Here is a 20,037-nt window from a genome sequence, read left to right as displayed (position 1 = left end):
GCTAGAACTAGATATTAAGCCTGAGTCAAACTTCAGCTTAACTAACATAGAGAACATGGACTATAGAAAAAATCAACATCCCATTTTAAATAGCGGAAACAGAATCCTCACCTTGAAGAGCCGCAGGATGTTGGCCACCATGATAGACACCGAGCTAGCCGCCGCCCCTATGACCCCCACCACCTTGTCCGGCTTGGCGAAGATGGGCGGGTCTCCGTTGGCACAGCGCACATCTGAGCCGTCCCTCTCAATGAGTGCCTGGACGAAAGTCAGCGACTGCTCCAGGGCATAGGTGTCTCTAGAACAGGTGTCCAGGATGCGCGCCCCCAGTGTCACATTAGGGAGCAGCTCTGGGTCCTTGTTGATCAGGTCAATCGCAAACAGCATGGCCTCCAGCCTATGAATGCCCTTCTCCTTCTTCAGCTCCCCGCAGGGCACTCCTCTCTCGCCACGGGAGTGCACAGGGAATAGGCCGCCCAGCATGATGTCACCGTCCAGCCGGATGGAATGGGCGTACTCCTGTAGAGGCAGCTGGGGGTCTGGGGGCTTCTGAGTGGCAGAGGCCAACAGCCAGTAGCATTTGGTGGTCAGTAGGAAGAGGAAGCTGTGAAGGAAGAGGGAGGGGTGTTTGGACTCCCTGGCCATGGTGGTAGCAGTACGGGAGATAGTGGGTCAGGGGAGGTGGTGTAGTACTGGGAGCTCAGAGCAGCAGGCAGCTGGTGGGGTGTGGTGGGGACACAGGGTTGGGCGTACCGTGTGTGACCCTCCTCTCTAGATCAGGGCAGGGTTAGGGAGGGCTACCTCTGGTTTCGAAGAGCTGCTGATGCATGTACCTGGCATCCCTGGGAAAGGGGTGTTGTTTGATCGAGATAAGAAGGCTGGAGAGAAGAGAGGCTGAATTTCTCACACTGACTGGACAGTGGGGATCTCGTTCCACAATCCTGGGTGTCTCATGCTCAAAAGACCCTGTTTGTGATGTGTGAGACAAAGAGGGAAAACAATCCATATGTTACACACTAGGGTTCAGCTCTCTAGTAGACACAGGCACACATCAATATAGGTAGGTCACACGCCCACATTCACATATGCTATTTCTCTCTTCTCTCTCTTTATCAAACACATAGGTGCACACACTAAAACCATCCAATTAAAATCTGGACCTTGCTTTTTCATTGTTTCCCTCTTATCAGGGACTGATTTAGACCTGGGACACCAGGTGGGTGCAATTAATTATCAGGTAGAACAGAAAACAAGAAGTACTCAGAACCTCCAGCGAAGGATTTTAATCAGTGGTGGAAAAAGTGCCCAATTGTCATACTTGAGTAGAAGTAAAGATACTTTAAAAGAAAATGACTCGGGTAAAAGTGAAAGTCACCCAGAAAAATAGTACTTGAGTAAAAGTCAAAAAGTATTTGGTTTTAAATACACTTAAGTATCAAAAGTAAATGTAATCGCTAAAATATAAAGTATCAAAAGTAAAAGCATAAATCATTTCAAATTCCTTATATTAAGCAAACAAGACAGCACGATATTCTTTCATTTATGGATAGCCAGGGCACACTCCAACACTCAGGCGTCCTTCACAAACAAAGCATTTGTGTTTAGTGAGTCTTCCAGATCAGAGAAAGTAAGGATGACCGGGGATGTTCTCTTGATAAGTGCATGAATTAGACAATTTTCCTGTCCTGCTAAACATTCAAAATGTAACTAGTACTTTTGGGTGTCAAGGAAAATATACGGAGTAAAAAGTACATTATTTTCTTTAGGAATGTAGTGGAGTAAAAGTTGTCTAAAATATAAATATTAAAGTAAAGTACACCCCTGATTTGAATACCTTTTCACTGAAGCATGCATCCATGCACACGCAAGCAAGCAAGCACACACACAGACACACACACACAGACACACACACACACACAAAGTGAGAGAGTATAAGGACAGACACAACAAACATCCACATCACACAGCAGGGAATCTCCCTTTGAAAACTAGGAAATCTTCAAACATTGGCACTGTCACATCTGCATAAACTCTGTCTACAAAGATGAGAATGTGCTTGATAAAAACATCAAATAATTGTATTATCATGTAATAAGCTATTGCATTTGCAATGAGACTAATCCTTACCCTGATGTGAATTTAAATTACTGTAATATGTTTATTAGCATAATGCAAAGTTATACAGGAAGCTACATCAAAATGGACACAGCAGCATACCCTAGCCTAGAGCCTTACAGATGGTGTCGCACAATAAATAGCATCGACAATGACAGAAACAGTGTTTGTGTATATGTGTGTTCATGTTAACATGCGCTGGTTGCCTGCTGGGAAAATTAAAACATGCAGCTCTTTTCTTCCTGTCTACAGCTTTAGTTGCATTAGCTCTGCCAGTTTACCTTTAGTTTACTGTTAGTTTACTGTTAGTTTACTGTTAGCATTCATTTTCCATCTGAGAGGAAATACAGGACTTGTTGTTCCAGAACGAAGAGAGTGGCTTACTGACTTTTCTTTCACTATTGAGAGACATAACTCATTATCCACTCTTATTCACAACTAGGACCACTTATTTGGTACAAATTACATCAATTCTCTTCAGAGTGCCCCTCGTGATTAGGACAGAACATTTTTTTGTTTTGAGCCTGATCAATCGAGGCATTACCAAAAAAAACGGCAGTAAAAGTGCATTAACTGTGGTATTTTGGACACAGTAATTGCAGAATAACTGCAGCGTACTGCAGTTGAACTAAAGTTATACCGCACTGTAACTGCAGTTGCACTGCAAAATTACTGTATAAAAAAAACATTCTTATTGTAGACACAGTATTTGCAGCATACTACAGTTATACTGCACTCTAACTGCAGTCTTTTTTCATCAGGGAGGCTCCATGGACATTACAATTGTGTGGCATAGGTGTTTAACAGCTTTGGCCCTTACACTGCTTGTTCCCATTCTTATCTTTTAACAAGATACCGATTGAAGCGAGTCACTCTCATCCAAAAGTGCACCATGCCAGTGAGAAACAATAACTAGCTGGAGTTTGGAACTGAAGACCAGCATTGTGCACCCCTACATTGATCGATTTACTTACAAAAATAACTCCAGTAATATTTGTTACAGTTATAAAATAATTGATCTATAACTGTTTCAAAGACGCTCTGCACAAATGAAGCATGGCGATAACAACCTCATGTAGCATAGGCCTAAGTAGGCGCACACCACATAGATCCCTGATGAATGAAGCTATTGTTCTATGCTAGTAGCCTACTAATTAATGATGGCTATTCTGACTGAGTATTGAGAAAATTAGGCCTATTTGATTGATCTTTTAATTTTAATTAACCTTTATTTAACTAGGCAAGTCAGTTAAGAACAAATTCTTATTTACAATAGCAGCCTACCAGGGAACAGTGGGTTAACTGCCTTGTTGAGGGGCAGAACGACAGATTTGTACCTTGTCAGCTCGGGGATTCGATCCAGCAACCTTTTGGTTACTGGCTCTAACCACTAGGCTACCTGCTGCCCAAATAAAGACATAGTAGGCTAATACCTACAGGCCTATGTGTAGGCTATTGTAAAGCCATGCAGCATCAACTCATAACCCATTACGTTTTCTTCAACCCAACCATTGGAACCCACTGTACATCGTTATGGTTTAGATGGGTGGTCAGAATGAGTGGCACATGTCATTAAACGTCAGAGTGATGTACAATGTGAAACTGCGCAGACGTATGTTCTTTTACAGCTAAGCTAGATACAGCATTGGCGATGAGGATGGCTGAACTCAGTTTACCCCCACCAGTGCCATTCCTTTCCATGCCTGGAAAGGAATAACTGTCTTGAAAGTTTAAACACTTATCTTGACGCTCTGAACTTTTCTACAATCTCCGACAAGTGGAGGACAACACTGCGCCGTCACTGCCTCGGTGTAGAGGATTTTCAGAGCGCTTGGATGGGCTCCTACATTCAATGCTGCAGTCAGCCTTCTACGAAACCATTTCACCGGGACACCATCGGCCCGGTGAGTCAATTCGAAACTACATGGCTAATCTGAGTGACTTGTCTAGCTTTTGTAACAATGGGGCACTTCAGGACGAGATCCTCGGGGATCAGCTGATAGAGGGGACAGTGAAAAGACAAGGGAGAAACTGCTTTTGGAATCTGACAATTTACAACTTGATGGAGTAATTAAATCAGCACTACAGGTGCATTGGAATGCTCTACCATGCTAACAGACAGCTCTGCACCATACACTCGGCCCCCAGCCATTCTCACACAGCAGCTTCAGCCCGAGCAGGCACACTATAGCGATTGTGCGTTGCACACGCCCTCCCACATCGATAGCTGCATGGAAACAGACACCGAATAATGCATGCCCGTGCAGCAGGCAAAAAGACAAACAAACCGACGTAGCTGTAGCAACTGTGTGGCTTGCTCTCACAATTCAATGGCTTCAAAGTGCCCAGGCTGTGGAACGATATGGAAGAACTGTTCAAAATACAATCACTTTGCAGAAGTGTGTCATTCTGCCCTTGCTTCTAGCTCCGCCCTCATTCTCCTCTGACTCGCAACATGAACGCACTGAAATCCAAACTGTCTCCATCAATCATGTGTCATTCAAAACATGCAGCTGGGTGAGGTGGGTTTGTCTTTGCTACTGGATACAGGCGCTGCGGTGTCGTTGCTCAACCTTGCCACCTACAACAAGTTCTTCACTCACCAGCCACTCCAACAGTCCTCCACTGCCCTGTGTGGGTACGGTAGCTCCAAGATAGACATTGTAGGCACTCTCCAGGTCCCAGTGCACCATGTCCCCAAGCACCTACCGTCAATCACATTTCACAAAGTGGGGTGCCAAACTCCTGGGGCTCAACCTCTTCACAGGCTTGGGGTTCACACTGAGAGATGACAGTGGGTCAGCTATCCACCAGGTTACCTGCACATGGCAACAGAACAGGCCAGCTCTGTTTGATGGACTGGGCTGCCTCACAGCCTTTACGCAAAGGCCCTTAGTGAACCCGGACGTGACCCCAGTCATGCAGCCCTGTGGTGCAACCCCTTTGCATTGCGTGATGACGTCACAAAAGATCTCCAGTCACAGTTGGAGGCAGACATCAACGCTGGATTTCAAACGATGTCATTGCAACCAAAAGTTAGGTGGAATCCAGACCTGTGTGTATCCCTGTGCTGTTGTCCCGGATAGTAGTACCCGCTGTGACTGAACAATTTCACGGCTTCAGGGTCTTCATGAAGCTTGACCTGAGTCAGGGTTATATTTAGGTGCCCCTCCACCCAGCCAGCAGAGACCTCACGGCCTTCGTCACACACGCTGGTGTGTTCAGATACACATGCATCCCTGGTGGACTTAGCTCCGCCCCCAGCTGCTTCCAGGTGATGAGCACCATCCTCGCTGGAATATCCAGTGTAGCGGCCTATCTAGACGGCATCGTGATCCACAGCCAAGACCTCCACATCTATGGCCAGCGACTCCACAAAGTATTCCGTGCTCTACTGCAGAACAACCTGACCCTGAATGGCGAAAAGTGCACCTTTACAGCTCCAGTCGTCGAGCTTGTGGGGTTCTGCCCTGTCGGCCAAAGGGGTGGAACGCTTCAACCAAGCACTGAAGAACCGCATCAGGACGCACCTGGTCCAGGGTGCACGTTCCAAACCGCTCCTGAACCAAACACTAGTGCACTACAGGGCATGAAAACACACAGCAACACAGGTCTCACCGGAATCTCTCATGCTCGGTCGTGAGATTGAACTGCCACTGGAAAGACTAGGTGCACACTAGGTGCACACAAGCAAAGCAGGCAGCCACCAGGCACCAAAGAGCAATGAAACGGCGCTTCGACAATGCACACAGGGTGAAGTAGCCGATCATCCAAGTGTCAGACAGGTTTCGACGCCTGTCGGTCTCAGTGGTGCAACAAAATGGTCTCATTCTGGACGGACCCCTTGCAGGTCAGTCAACATCTGGGGCTCACCACCTTCATGCTGAGCAATGGATCACGCTGGCACGCCAGCCGCATCAGGAAAGTCCCACTCCTCTCGCATGGGCCAGTATAACACAAAAATACAGGCCAGAGACACACCTGACGAACCTCCTCCTGCACTACCACCTAAGCCTTAGCCTCTGTGGGCTCCCAAGGGCCAGAGCTACAAGCAGTGATGGCTTTAAGATCAGCCTATGCAGCCACTGACTGGAGGACTACCTTTCCTCCTTTAATACTTAGGTTCTGTTAGGTGTCTTAGTCAACCTTCAGGTTAACTGACTGAACTGTCTTGTTTTGGAGAGTCTTTGTTTACCTCTTCCATTTAAAGGTTAATGTTTTTTTGTTAGGCATCACTGGGTTATTGCCCTATGGACATTTTTATAAATGGTACCAGTCCCTGGTTTTAGAAAGGAGGGGGAAATGTTATGTATGGTACAATGTGTGCTGTATGTCATACTGTACGTTGTTATGGTTTAAGACAGTGTGCTGCTTTACATATGAATGGGTGGTCAGAATTAGTGGCACATGTCATTAACCATCAGAGTGATGTACAATGTGAAACCGTGCAGACATGCCTTCTTCTACAGCTAAGCAAGATACATCCCTCATCAACTACAATATCTATGCACAGAGCATATACTTGGCTTTGAATGAAATAAAGCAACAACTTTGCAACCATGAGTCAAAATGTTAAAACGCTTTAACTTGAGGATTTTACCCACAGGTGACGAGTAAGTAGCCTAGTTCATTTGTGACCTATATTGCAGTGCATTTATAGCCGGCAGTTCTACAAAGCAAATCTCATGCACAATTGCTCTAATTGCAGTAATCTAAATGTAAATAATTGTATCACCCAAGATTTTGATTGCACACTGCATGATTAAGACTCCCCACCAATTTACACTTACGATAAAAGGTGCAATATGCCCAATTAGCATGATTGATGAGAATGTCTCTCTGGGATTTTTTTTATGAGATAGGCTACTTACTCCGTGGTCCATTTTAATTTACTGCGTTCTCCCTTTCAATCGATTTGGACTCAGTTGATGATGACAGATGAAACATGCACAACGCACCGAAAATTCTTATGCCTGTCTAAATTAAATTGATCTTCAATGGATCACTTTCTTGACGATGTTTTTATATATATCTACCAGAAAGCCATGTCAAAAGTAACTCTTGAATTATTTATTTAACAGATCAAATGTGACTTTGTGTGAATGATTGGAAACGTGAGCCCATCAGAAAACTGATACTCAATATCAAGTCTGTAGGCAATTACTAAAGAAAAAGGAAAAAAGAAAAACATCTAAGAACATTAAATACGGAACATGACTCATATCACATTGTTAGAAAAAAAAATCAACAATTAAGTAGGACTTACCCGCCCGTTACTGTGATCTGGTCCCTCGCGGTCTCACTGCCAAACCAAAGCTGCTCAAGCATGTGCTGTGCTCGTGGTGCTGAAAGAACAGCAGCATCGCGAAGGTGGCGCGAGCGCGACTCCGGGAAAATCTCAATTATATTCTTATTGCGTCCCTTCTCCTCGTCTCCTTCTCCTTCCCATTGGAGGAGAAGGTCAGAGGGGCGAGATCTCTGGCGTTCTCATCCAATGGGTTTTGAGAAGGAGACGAGGCGCGAGGACAGGAGGGAGGACGCGAGGCGAAAGAATTTGAGAACTTCACTCCGTCTCTGTGGAATCACCCAATACTACCACACAGTGGTGGTTGGTTTCCAGGCTACCTAATGATTCTCTGATGTTTGTTAGTTGTTTCTGTAAATAGTGGGCAGTTCATTTTAATTGTATTTTTCAAATCACCATAATCCTACCCATGATCAGTGAAAGACGTGTGCAGGGACTATTTAGGATGAATTTAAATAATTCACGCTCAGAGTGGGATTGCTTGGTCCAAAACAAGTGCATGGTCGCATGTTCCCTGCCTCAACACGTGCATCTTATTTGGTGTCACAATTTCAAAGTGTAATTTAAAGGAAGCGATACTGTTGGTGCGTCATGGCTAATGATGACAGCCTACAGAAAATGAAGTAGTCTTATATGGCGTAATTTTCAAAGGGCATAACTTTCAAATACTACATATAGGCTTGGATAATATAAGCAATCTAAAAGATGCTTGAGAATTATAGCCTACATGAGAGGTTATTCAGATCATTCAACATTCTTTTGGAGAAATACTAAGAGAAAAACAGAACATATTTATTGCACACACTCTTTCAGACAATGGAAGTGTCTTTTCAAAAGTAGGATAAAATGCCTAAGGCTCTACATTAAACAATATTCCCAGTGGGAAAATGTGCACAGCGGATGTTGAAAAGGGAGTTTTTGTTGAAGACACCGTTGGGAAACACAGTCACATTGCGCCATCTCGTGGACGCAAAATAGCCTAGTCGAGAGTGGCAGAACTTGTCTTGGGAAAAGAGCAACGCCAACCCAACACCTGAAGCAGAAAAATACAATGGGTGTTTTTTTTATTTGATTTATTCCGCATGTCTTCATCATTGGTAGGAAGAAGTTTGGTCCAAAACAGATGTTGGGTACTACATTTTTAAATATTACCTGAATCCTATAAATTAAAATAGCCAATTTGGGTGCAATCAATTAGCTTAGTTTATCAGAGTTCAAATTATATTTCAACAAAATAATGTTTCAGGAATGCTAATAATGTCTGTTACTAACAACAGATAAGATTTCAGAACAATCTGAGCTGGTGGGTGTCCAAATCCTCTTTTGTGTGCTTTCAGAGGTGGAACGACCATTTTGCAGTCTGGACTAATCATAACACACACTGATGGCAGAGAACTGCAGTTCCTTAACTGGAACTATTACATCTTATAAACTCCATGGACAGGAGGGAGCTCACTAGTTCTTTCCCTGAGCTGCCAGCCATTGCAGTGTCAGCCTCACCTGCCCCGCAAGCCATCCCAGGGCCTAGCCGTCTGGTGTCTGCCCCACCTGCCTCCCCAGTGCCAGCCCGGCCTGCCAACGCCAGACCACAGAGGCGTGTGTCGGAGAAAATCAAGTGCTTACAGATCAGGTCTGCTATATTACAAGAGCTACTGGACGACAGATGGTAATATTACCCTCTGAGCCGCAGTCCTTCAGTAGCACTGAGGATGTTCCTATGTGGCCAACCTTCAGTCTGCCACCCAGCTAACGTAGGCAGAGATGACAGCTGTCACCCCCTCCCATGCATCACCACAAAAATGGAGGAGGTACACTTGAAGTCAGAAGTTTACATACATTTAGGTTGGAGTCATTAAAACTCGTTTTTCAACCACTCCACACTTTGTGCATGCACTTATAAAAATTACTTGTGTCATGCGCAAAGTAGATGTCCTACCGACTTGCCAAAACTATAGTTTGTTAATTAACAATACATTTGTGGATTGGTTGAAAAATGAGTTTTAATGACACCAACCTAAGTGTATGTAAACTTCTGACTTCAACTGTATATATACTGTTTGGCCAGGGGCAGTCGATGATGCAACAGCAACAGTACATGATATAGCACATTTATTATTTGAAATAAGCTATTACAAATATAACACTGATTGACCAGAGATTAGAGTTCTCCCTCACAGCCTCAGTGAATATCACCTCTGATACCGATAGACAGTGTTACATTTAACCTTCACACAAAAAAATGCACATGTGAAAACCCACATTCATAATGTTTTCCTCGCAAGGTACTTATTTGATTAAAAAAGCCACATTTTATGACGTTAATACTAGATTTTAGCATATTTCATGAAGAGTGGCAATGACCTGCAGATTAGTTACTCATCCACCTTTTTATGTTTGAATATTTGAGTTAATAATTAAACCCTTAGGTACATGGTATCTACGTTTATGTACTGAGCAAGTTGTTAAAGTAGCTGTTTGGACCGGACAGAATACCACTGTATACCCCTGTATATAGCCTCGTTATTGTTATTCTTGTGTTACTTTTTATTATTTATTTTAGTGTACTTGGTAAATATTTTCTTCTTCTTGAACTGCACTGTTGGTTAAGGGCTTGTAATTAAGCATTTCCCGGTAAAGTCTACACTTGTTGTATTTGGTGCATGTGACGAATAATGTTAAAATTTGATTTGATGTGATATTGACCTAGGCACTCTATTGATGTTTTTAAGCATTGCTCACGGGTCGGATGAGCAGTGACGGTTCACAACTTCAATATACAGGAGACCTACTAAGGTTTTCACAGTTTTTTGTGAAGAAGTCATGTGTCAGATGGATGTGATTCCTGTGTTGACTGTAAAACCATGGAGAGCCCTCTTTGATGAGAAGTTCCATGTGGTTGTGGGGAACTTACCACCAACACAGGAGGTCACACTACATTCTTTACATCAGTCAGAAGACACAGACTACTGGGAGGCGTTTGGGCACTATGTCAGTGACGCTCAGGGAAGGGTCACAGGTGAGAGATATTATTTCCATTTATCTACTTAATTTCCTGTAGCTACTTCGTTTCGCTACTTCATTTTTCTACTTAATTTAGCTACTTCAACAGCAGAAAAACATTTGTAAATGCACTGGAAACTCTTTCATTCATGTAATTTATTTAAAGGAATTACAGTGAAATAACAATATGATGGATTCTGTATACTCAGACTTGTGTCATATTCATCATAAATATATAAAAACCCATCACAAAATGCTTGTTTTTTTGCTACACAAATCACACTTTTCGCCCTGTACTTTCAAGCAACTTTTACGTCATTAATAGTCTTCAAGGATCCAAGTGTAGGGGGGACATATGAGGGTGTTGAGCCCATGGGTCTGATGTGGAGCATGAGACCAATACCTGGCAGTAGACCGGAACTCAGGTAAACATGAGAATGAACATGAGGTTATTCTGACACTCAGGCCAACGCTAAAGTGGTTGGTAGTTTTGGAATACAAATTGTTTATACCTCTCGTAGGTTGAGGAAGAAGGAGGTCCACACTCCCATGGTGGTGCACATCTCTGTGTACAGGGGACACGTGAGTCAGGGTTTCAGAGAGCAGGTGGCCCTGGCGAGTGTCGTCACAGAGCGCTGGTACATGGCCCCCGGAGTCCGCAGGGTCGACATCACAGAGGGAGGGGTCACAGGTACCCTGTTCCTGCCACCAGGTACACAATGCTCTCAATAACTGAAGGTCACATACATTTTGGTCATTTTTTCTGGGTTCTCTTTAAGACCTGTAGAGGAATAATAAGTCCTAACAAATTTCATTTCGAGTTCTGACATGTTGAGTATATATATATATATATCCACACTTTTGACTGGTTTAAGGCACAGGATAAGTGGCAGAAATAAACAATAATGTTTTTGTCATCCTGAAGGTCCCGGACCCTTCCCTGGAGTTTTAGACATGTGGGGAGGTAGTGGCGGCCTGGTGGAATATCGAGCTGCTCTCTTGGCATCCCATGGCTTTGCTGCCATGGCGCTACTTTACGTCTTCCCAGACCAAAATAAAAATGCTACCATTGGCTACCCTTACTTTGAGGTTTGTGTCTACCGTCTGCACCATTTTCATATACAAATCATGGTTGACGCTCGGCCATTTATGTGTGTGTGTGTGTGTGTGTGTGTGTGTGTGTGGGTTTGTGAATGCTAAAATGGGAAATGCTCCAAATACATGTACTATGTTTTAAGAAGTTATTTTTAGTCAGTCGGTAAGCTCTTATAAACAATAACTTGATAAACAATACCCGACAAGTGACAGTCTGACAGACAATTCTACATAATGCCTGTGGTGAATGTTTGTTTGCTAGTTTGAATCCTTACCTTACACAATTAGTAACTGATTTAGACCTTTGGAATCAGGTGAGAGGACTCTTTCACCGTCTTTAAATGTGAATACTAACACGCCCACCACTATGCTTTCTCTCTCGTCTGTGGGTCTGGGGGAAAAAAACATCTGCACGTCTTTCTTGATCCATTGTCTTGAGAAAACTTGAATAAATGCCTAAATGAGTATTAGCACGTGCTAATATCTTCTCAGGCTGCATTCAGACTACTGCAGGATCACCCTCTAGTGGCCGCTGACAGAATTGCGCTGCTTGGCCTTTCCCTTGGTGTTACAGTGGTTCTATCCATCACTGCTTACTCAGAAGCTGTCAAGGTAAGTCCCTAAGAAACTCCTGCCCTGTCAGTTTGTTGATTTCCTGAATAAACATACGTGCATGCGCTTTACCCAGACCAAAAATGTCCCCATCATACTCACCATCATTGAGTTGTGTTTAGGAAAATCACATTAATAACAGCGACAAAATGCATTTTTGTTTATCTGTCCCCAGTCAGTAATAAACAATGTATTCATGCTGTTTAATTAAATGTCTGTCTACTCCTTTTAGCCTAGATGTTGTGTGTGCATCAGTGGCAGCCATGCGTGTCGAATTGGAGCCACCCAGTCCGTTGAGGAAACATCTCAGGGTATACACAAGTGAGTCAATAGCTTATGTTTACTTGTGTTTGTCTGTTTATAAAGTAGTCTAATGATTTTCAAGGAGAAAATCAGTATTATACTTTTGGTCATGCGTTTTCAGAAAATATGCAAAGGCCCGTACTGATGAGGAGAATCGCATCATCTGGAGGGACGTTCTTTTACCTATTCCAGAAAATATAGACCTGAAAGTGGAAGTAAGAAATCTGTCATGTTCAGAAAGACCCTTCAGTCCTCTACTCTTGTTTGGATGATTGTAGCGAGGGAAATGTATCCCACACAGGAGGAGAGGATGATAAGGACCTCTAAAAGATTACGCTGGAGAACTCAACCAATACTGGGAACAGTTTCCCACTTTCTCCAGTCCTATCATGATCCTCCAGTATCTCACAAGATTGAGGGCTCAGAAGTATTGTTGTATCTGGCAATATTCAATGTTTCCTAAATGGCTATTAATCTGTTCAGTTCTGCTCCGTTTTGTTTTATTCTGTCCTCAGATGGGGAGGATAACATGTCCTCTGCTGCTGGTTGTTGGACAAGATGATCAGAATTGGGCTGCTGTCGAATCAGCTGATGATGTGAGCTACGTCTTGTTTGCCTATGGAAAACATCATGCTTCATACATGCAGTTTAAAAAACCTCTTAAATGTAATGGCAAAATGTAGATTTCGGACTAAATAGACATACCCAAAGGAACTGCTATTCATGTGTAATTACATTATTCTGACATACAAAACTTGGCATATTTGGAAAGAAGACATCTGGGAAATTATGAGGAAATTAGATAGATAGAAGTAACATAGTTCAGAATAAACAAGATCAAGCACACATAAAATAACCATCTTTCATTGAAAAGCTATACGTAAATGATTGATGCCCAGAGCTGGAAACACATCGGATGGCTTCCACAACATGTGAACAATATCAGATAAAAATGGGACTTATAGACGCAACAACTAGAAATGGGCAGATGTTTTAGTAAGTGGTTTCAGGTGTGGTCATGGGATGCTTCCAAGTGTCCCTAAACCTCTCCAATGTGGCATACGTCTGTAAATGAGATAATTCCAGTGCTATTACATATTTGAAATCCCTAAATTCAATTTTTTCAGTATAACATTTTTTTTTCTACCATATCAACCTCACTCAAACACTGTTTGGGGTACCCACGGGATATTCAAGTGTCCTTTCAACCTCTCTAAAGTGTCCGAATGTGGTAATTGCACTGGATGTGCCCAAAAGTTGTTGTTCACCATAAAAACAAAATGTATACAACACCAACCTCTCTCAAACATTGTGGTGGTGTCTGAGGACATACCGGATATATTGATGCCTACACCGCATAAACAAGCATCATATTTTTGAAGCGCAAAGATATAGTTACTCGGTGGACATTTGATGTTGCCATTAAGTCATACATCATCAGATAACATTGGCAGTAGGCTAGATTTGTTCCTAATTTGATATCCCCCCATGTAGCTACAGCTCAAAAACAGACCAAATCTACGCTTACCTTGTAAGATGTTTGATGTTCAGTGAAAACGTTGCGTAAAATAAAAATGTTGACTCTCGGGGCTGGTGATCAATAATGGTAGGTCACAGGCAGACAAATAAGATATCCTCATGATCTGTGGAGTCCCGGCTTTGGGTGTGTATCAACGTTTATGCTTCACAATGCTGACCGGAATGTAGGTAGCAACCATCTTGAAATGAGTTTATCTGCACGGCCTGCCCTTATAAATTTGTATGCCCATATTTGGTAGTAAATCAATCCAAAGATTTGAAGACATCGATCAATAGCCAAGATACTCAGCTTTCTGCAGACACCCTGCTTTTGCAGATAGGGGCTACCGTTCGCATAACAGACTGAATTGAATTAGAAAAATCAAATACGGTCCCCAAATATGGAGACTTTACATGTAAGAGGTTTTAAAGTCAAGATATCAATTGATGAGATTAAGTAATTAGTGCTAAACTCCATAATTTTCTCCTCAGATGAAGCAGATGATGGAGAGAACAGGAAACAGTCACCTGCTGACCACTCTGTCCTACCCTGGAGCTGGTCACCTGATTGAACCTCCGTATGGTCCCCACTGCAGGGCGTGCACCTTTGTGTTGCAGCCAGGCCAACAGAGAGGTGCCTTTCCAGAGTCATTCATGCAGACGGACTGTGCTTTTATAGTTCTTGTGCACCTATAGGAGTCCCAATTCATTTGTCTAGTCCCACTGGGCATTGCAACCTTTTGATCTAGCTCACCAGATGAAACTAGTCCACTAATGATCATACAGGTCTGGGTTTTTCTTATGTTACTGGACCCAATTTTCATATAGGTCTACATTTATACAGTCAGAAGAATACCATGTCTCAAATGTCATAAATCTAAAGCAGTCATTCCAACTTGTTGCAGTGGTCATGCTGTTTGGAGGCCTCACCAAACCTCACGCCGTTGCACAGGAAGACTCATGGGAAAATATTCTAGGTTTTCTGCAAGAGCATCTCTGTCACAGTGTCAAACCCCATGTGCAGTCCAGATTGTGAGCATTGTCTTACATCAGATGGTATCACTCCTACGCAAAGCTCGTCCCTCAACCGACCAGTGCAGGCGGAATCATTGCTCTATCTGACATAAGAAAATGGACTGTGAGGTAATTAACAATGGACACCATGCAGATCAAACAAGGAAATAAACAAAGATAACTGTTCCTGCCCAGATGCCTAATGATTACAGAAAACTGTATCAATGGCCTCACTGTATGATGTAACTTCTGATATGAATGCAATTTGTTTAAGTACGTATTTTTTGGAATGTATTTTTCATTTGAACCATATGGTTTGATTAAAATGTGTTTGGTATTTGGTATTTGGTATTTTATTAGGATCCCCATTGGCTGTTGCAAAAGCAGCAGCTACTCTTCCTGGGGTCCACACAAAATATGAAACATAATATAGAATGACATAATACAGAACATCAATAAACAGGAACAGCTCAAAGACAGAACAACATTTTTTTATTTTCAAAGGCATACGTAGCCTACGTATCAATGCATACACACAAATTACCTCGGTCAAATAGGGGAGAAGTGTTGTGCCATGAGGTGTTGCTTTGTCTGATTTTTGAAACCAGGTTTGCTCTTTATTTCAGCAATATGAGATGGAAGGAAGTTCCATGCAATTAGGGCTCTATTTGTTCTGGATTTGGGGACTGTGAAAAAAAACCTTGTGGTACAGTGGGGCAAAAAAGTATTTAGTCTAATCAAAATCAAATCAAATTTTATTTGTCACATACACATGGTTAGCAGATGTTAATGCGAGTGTAGCGAAATGCTTGTGCTTCTAGTTCCGACAATGCAGTAATAATCAACAAGTAATCTAGCTAACAATTCCAAAACTACTACCATATACACACAAGTGTAAGGGGATAAAGAATATGTACATAAAGATATATGAGTGAGTGATGGTACAGAGCGGCATAGGCAAGATACAGTAGATGGTATTGAGTGCAGTATATACATATGAGATGAGTATGTAAATAAAGTGGCATAGTTAAAGTGGCTAGTGATACATGTATTACATAAAGATGCAGTAGATGATATAGAGTACAGTATATACATACAGTGCCTTGCGAAAGTATTCAGCCCCCCTTGAACTTTGCGACCTTTTGCCACATTTCAGGCTTCAATAATAAAGATATAAAACTGTATTTTTTTGTGAAGAATCAACAACAAGTGGAACACAATCATGAAGTGGAACGACATTTATTGGATATTTCAAACTTTTTTAACAAATCAAAAACTGAAAAATTGGGCGTGCAAAATTATTCAGCCCCCTTAAGTTAATACTTTGTAGCGCCACCTTTTGCTGCGATTACAGCTGTAAGTCGCTTGGGGTATGTCTCTATCAGTTTTGCACATCGAGAGACTGACATTTTTTCCCATTCCTCCTTGCAAAACAGCTCGAGCTCAGTGAGGTTGGATGGAGAGCATTTGTGAACAGCAGTTTTCAGTTCTTTCCACAGATTCTCGATTGGATTCAGGTCTGGACTTTGACTAGGCCATTCTAACACCTGGATATGTTTATTTTTGAACCATTCCATTGTAGATTTTGCTTTATGTTTTGGATCATTGTCTTGTTGGAAGACAAATCTCCGTCCCAGTCTCAGGTCTTTTGCAGACTCCATCAGGTTTTCTTCCAGAATGGTCCTGTATTTGGCTCCATCCATCTTCCCATCAATTTTAACCATCTTCCCTGTCCCTGCTGAAGAAAAGCAGGCCCAAAGCATGATGCTGCCACCATGTTTGACAGTGGGGATGGTGTGTTCAGCTGTGTTGCTTTTACGCCAAACATAACGTTTTGCATTGTTGCCAAAAAGTTCAATTTTGGTTTCATCTGACCAGAGCACCTTCTTCCACATGTTTGGTGTGTCTCCCAGGTGGCTTGTGGCAAACTTTAAACGACACTTTTTATGGATATCTTTAAGAAATGGCTTTCTTCTTGCCACTCTTCCATAAAGGCCAGATTTGTGCAATATACGACTGATTGTTGTCCTATGGACAGAGTCTCCCACCTCAGCTGTAGATCTCTGCAGTTCATCCAGAGTGATCATGGGCCTCTTGGCTGCATCTCTGATCAGTCTTCTCCTTGTATGAGCTGAAAGTTTAGAGGGACGGCCAGGTCTTGGTAGATTTGTAGTGGTCTGATACTCCTTCCATTTCAATATTATCGCTTGCACAGTGCTCCTTGGGATGTTTAAAGCTTGGGAAATCTTTTTGTATCCAAATCCGGCTTTAAACTTCTTCACAACAGTATCTCGGACCTGCCTGGTGTGTTCCTTGTTCTTCATGATGCTCTCTGCGCTTTTAACGGACCTCTGAGACTATCACAGTGCAGGTGCATTTATACGGAGACTTGATTACACACAGGTGGATTGTATTTATCATCATTAGTCATTTAGGTCAACATTGGATCATTCAGAGATCCTCACTAAACTTCTGGAGAGAGTTTGCTGCACTGAAAGTAAAGGGGCTGAATAATTTTGCACGCCCAATTTTTCAGTTTTTGATTTGTTAAAAAAGTTTGAAATATCCAAGAAATGTCGTTCCACTTCATGATTGTGTCCCACTTGTTGTTGATTCTTCACAAAAAAATACAGTTTTATATCTTTATGTTTGAAGCCTGAAATGTGGCAAAAGGTTGCAAAGTTCAAGGGGGCCGAATACTTTCGCAAGGCACTGTACATATGAGATGAATAATGTAGGGTATGTAAACATTATGTTAGGTAACATTGTTTAAAGTGGCTAGTGATATATTTTACATCATTTCCCATCAATTCCCATTATTAAAGTGGCTGGAGTTGAGTCAGTGTGTTGGCAGCAGCCACTCAATGTTAGTGGTGGCTGTTTAACAGTCTGATGGCCTTGAGATAGAAGCTGTTTTTCAGTCTCTCGGTCCCAGCTATGATGCACCTGTACTGACCTCGCCTTCTGGATGATAGCGGGGTGAACAGGCAGTGGTTCGGGTGGTTGTTGTCCTTGATGATCTTTATGGCCTTCCTGTGACATCGGGTGGTGTAGGTGTCCTGGAGGGCAGGTAGTTTGCCCCCGGTGATGCGTTGTGCAGACCTCACTACCCTCTGGAGAGCCTTACGGTTGTGGGCGGAGCAGTTGCCGTACCAGGCGGTGATACAGCCCGACAGGATGCTCTCGATTGTGCATCTGTAGAGGTTTGTGAGTGCTTTTGGTGACAAGCCGAATTTCTTCAGCCTCCTGAGGTTGAAGAGGCGCTGCTGCGCCTTCTTCACGATGCTGTCTGTGTGGGTGGACCAATTCAGTTTGTCTGTGATGTGTACGCCGAGGAACTTAAAACTTACTACCCTCTCAGCCACCAATTGTGCAAGTTCTCCCACTTAAAAAGATGAGAGAGGCCTGTAATTTTCATCATTGGTACACTTCACCTATGACAGACAAAATGAGGAAAAAAATCCAGAAAATCACATTGTAGGATTTTTAATGAATTTATTTGCAAATTATGGTGGAAAATAAGTATTTAGTAACCTACAAACAAGCAAGACAATTCAATAAAGAAGAATGTATTCATACCACGCTGCGTTTTGGTCCCCTTCAAAATCAAATCAAATCAAATTTACTAATATAGCCCTTCGTACATCAGCTGATATGTCAAAGTGCTGTACAGAAACCCAGCCTAAAACCCCAAACAGCAAGCAATGCAGGTGTAGAAGCACGGTGGCTAGGAAAAACTCCCTAGAAAGGCCAAAACCTAGGAAGAAACCTAGAGAGGAACCAGGCTATGTGGGGTGGCCAGTCCTCTTCTGGCTGTGCCGGGTGGAGATTATAACAGAACATGGCCAAGATGTTCAAATGTTCATAAATGACCAGCATGGTCAAATAATAATAATCACAGGCAGAACAGTTGAAACTGGAGCAGCAGCATGGCCAGGTGGACTGGGGATAGCAAGGAGTCATCATGTCAGGTAGTCCTGAGGCATGGTCCTAGGGCTCAGGTCCTCCGAGAGAGAGAAAGAAAGAAAGAGAGAATTAGAGAGAGCATACTTAAATTCACACAGGACACCGGATAGGACAGGAGAAGTACTCCAGATATAACAAACTGACCCTAGCCCCCCGACACAAACTACTGCAGCATAAATACTGGAGGCTGAGACAGGAGGGGTCAGGAGACACTGTGGCCCCATCCGATGACACCCCCGGACAGGGCCAAACAGGAAGGATATAACCTCACCCACTTTGCCAAAACACAGCCCCCACACCACTAGAGGGATATCTTCAACCATCAACTTACCATCCTGAGACAAGGCCGAGTATAGCCCACAAAGATCTCCGCCACGGCACAACCCAAGGGGGGGCGCCAACCCAGACAGGAAGATCACATCAGTGACTCAACCCACTCAAGTGACGCACCCCTCCTAGGGACGGTATGAAAGAGCCCTAACTCAGCCCAGTGACTCAGCCCCTGTAATAGGGTTAGAGGCAGAGAATCCCAGTGGAAAGAGGGGAAACTGCAAGGCAGAGACAGCAAGGGTGGTTTGTTGCTCCAGAGCCTTTCCGTTCACCTTCACACTCCTGGGCCAGACTACACTCAATCATATTACCCACTGAAGAGATGAGTCTTCAGTAAAGACTTAAAGGTTGAGACCGAGTTTGTGTCTTTCACATGGGTAGGCAGACCATTCCATAAAAATGGAGCTCTTGCTTAGAAATTCTAGGGACAATTAGGAGGCCTGTGTCTTGTGACCGTAGCGTACGTGTAGGTATGTATGGCAGGACCAAATCAGAGAGATAGGTAGGAGCAAGCCCATGTAATGCTTTGTAGGTTAGCAGTAAAACCTAAAATCAGCCCTTGCCTTGACAGGAAGCCAGTGTAGGGAGGCTAGCACTGGAGTAATATGATCGATTTTTTTGGTTCTAGTCAGGATTCTAGCAGCCGTATTTAGCACTAACTGAAGTTTATTTAGTGCTTTAGCCGGGTAGCCGGTAGAGCATTGCAGTGGAGCATTGCAGTAGTCTAACCTAGAAGTGACAAAAGCATGGATACATTTTTCTGCATCATTTTTGGACAG

At 43.0% G+C, this 20,037-nt stretch overlaps 2 protein-coding genes across 6 annotated transcripts in view; one reads left to right on the top strand and one right to left on the bottom strand.

Moving 5' to 3' along the window:
* Positions 1 to 7,490, bottom strand: part of grm8b (glutamate receptor, metabotropic 8b) — a 195,517-nt gene extending 188,027 nt beyond the window's left edge. Inside the window, exons 1-2 of the mRNA XM_021598822.2 lie at positions 7,382 to 7,490; positions 112 to 966 (exon numbers count right to left, since the gene is read on the bottom strand). Coding sequence (XP_021454497.1) covers positions 112 to 645 — 534 coding nt within the window. The 5' untranslated portion in view covers positions 646 to 966; positions 7,382 to 7,490. The remainder of the gene's footprint in view (positions 1 to 111; positions 967 to 7,381) is intronic.
* A 2,366-nt stretch (positions 7,491 to 9,856) lies between these two features.
* Positions 9,857 to 15,304, top strand: LOC110521330 (acyl-coenzyme A thioesterase 1). 5 transcript variants are annotated; one of them, XM_021598820.2, is made up of 11 exons: positions 9,857 to 9,988; positions 10,150 to 10,436; positions 10,746 to 10,845; positions 10,942 to 11,132; positions 11,346 to 11,509; positions 12,008 to 12,127; positions 12,360 to 12,448; positions 12,552 to 12,645; positions 12,946 to 13,026; positions 14,441 to 14,582; positions 14,854 to 15,304. In XM_021598820.2, exons 2-11 carry the CDS (start codon positions 10,241 to 10,243, stop codon positions 14,982 to 14,984), a joined length of 1,308 nt encoding a protein of 435 aa, XP_021454495.1. In that variant the 5' UTR covers positions 9,857 to 9,988; positions 10,150 to 10,240; the 3' UTR covers positions 14,985 to 15,304. The 5 variants fall into 5 exon arrangements, with proteins under 5 accessions (XP_021454495.1, XP_021454493.1, XP_021454492.1 ...); XM_021598818.2 differs by having other exon boundaries at positions 9,857 to 10,033; XM_021598817.2 differs by having other exon boundaries at positions 9,857 to 10,036; positions 10,149 to 10,436.
* The last annotated feature ends 4,733 nt before the right edge of the window (positions 15,305 to 20,037 follow it).

This window comes from Oncorhynchus mykiss, chromosome 30 (genome assembly GCF_013265735.2).
Source record: "Oncorhynchus mykiss isolate Arlee chromosome 30, USDA_OmykA_1.1, whole genome shotgun sequence".
In the NCBI taxonomy this organism is placed as follows: Eukaryota; Metazoa; Chordata; class Actinopteri; order Salmoniformes; family Salmonidae; genus Oncorhynchus; species Oncorhynchus mykiss.
The sequence above is the reverse complement of the archived record's forward strand: the minus strand, read 5'-3'. Positions and strand labels throughout refer to the sequence as shown.

Coding starts and splice junctions, on each gene's coding strand:
- LOC110521330 (XM_021598820.2), top strand. CDS start 10,241: ATGTGTCAGATGGATGTGATTCCTGTGTTGACTGTAAAACCATGGAGA. Junction 12,128..12,359: donor CTTACTCAGAAGCTGTCAAG/GTAAGTCCCTAA, acceptor TACTCCTTTTAG/CCTAGATGTTGTGTGTGCAT. Junction 13,027..14,440: donor CTGTCGAATCAGCTGATGAT/GTGAGCTACGTC, acceptor TTTTCTCCTCAG/ATGAAGCAGATGATGGAGAG.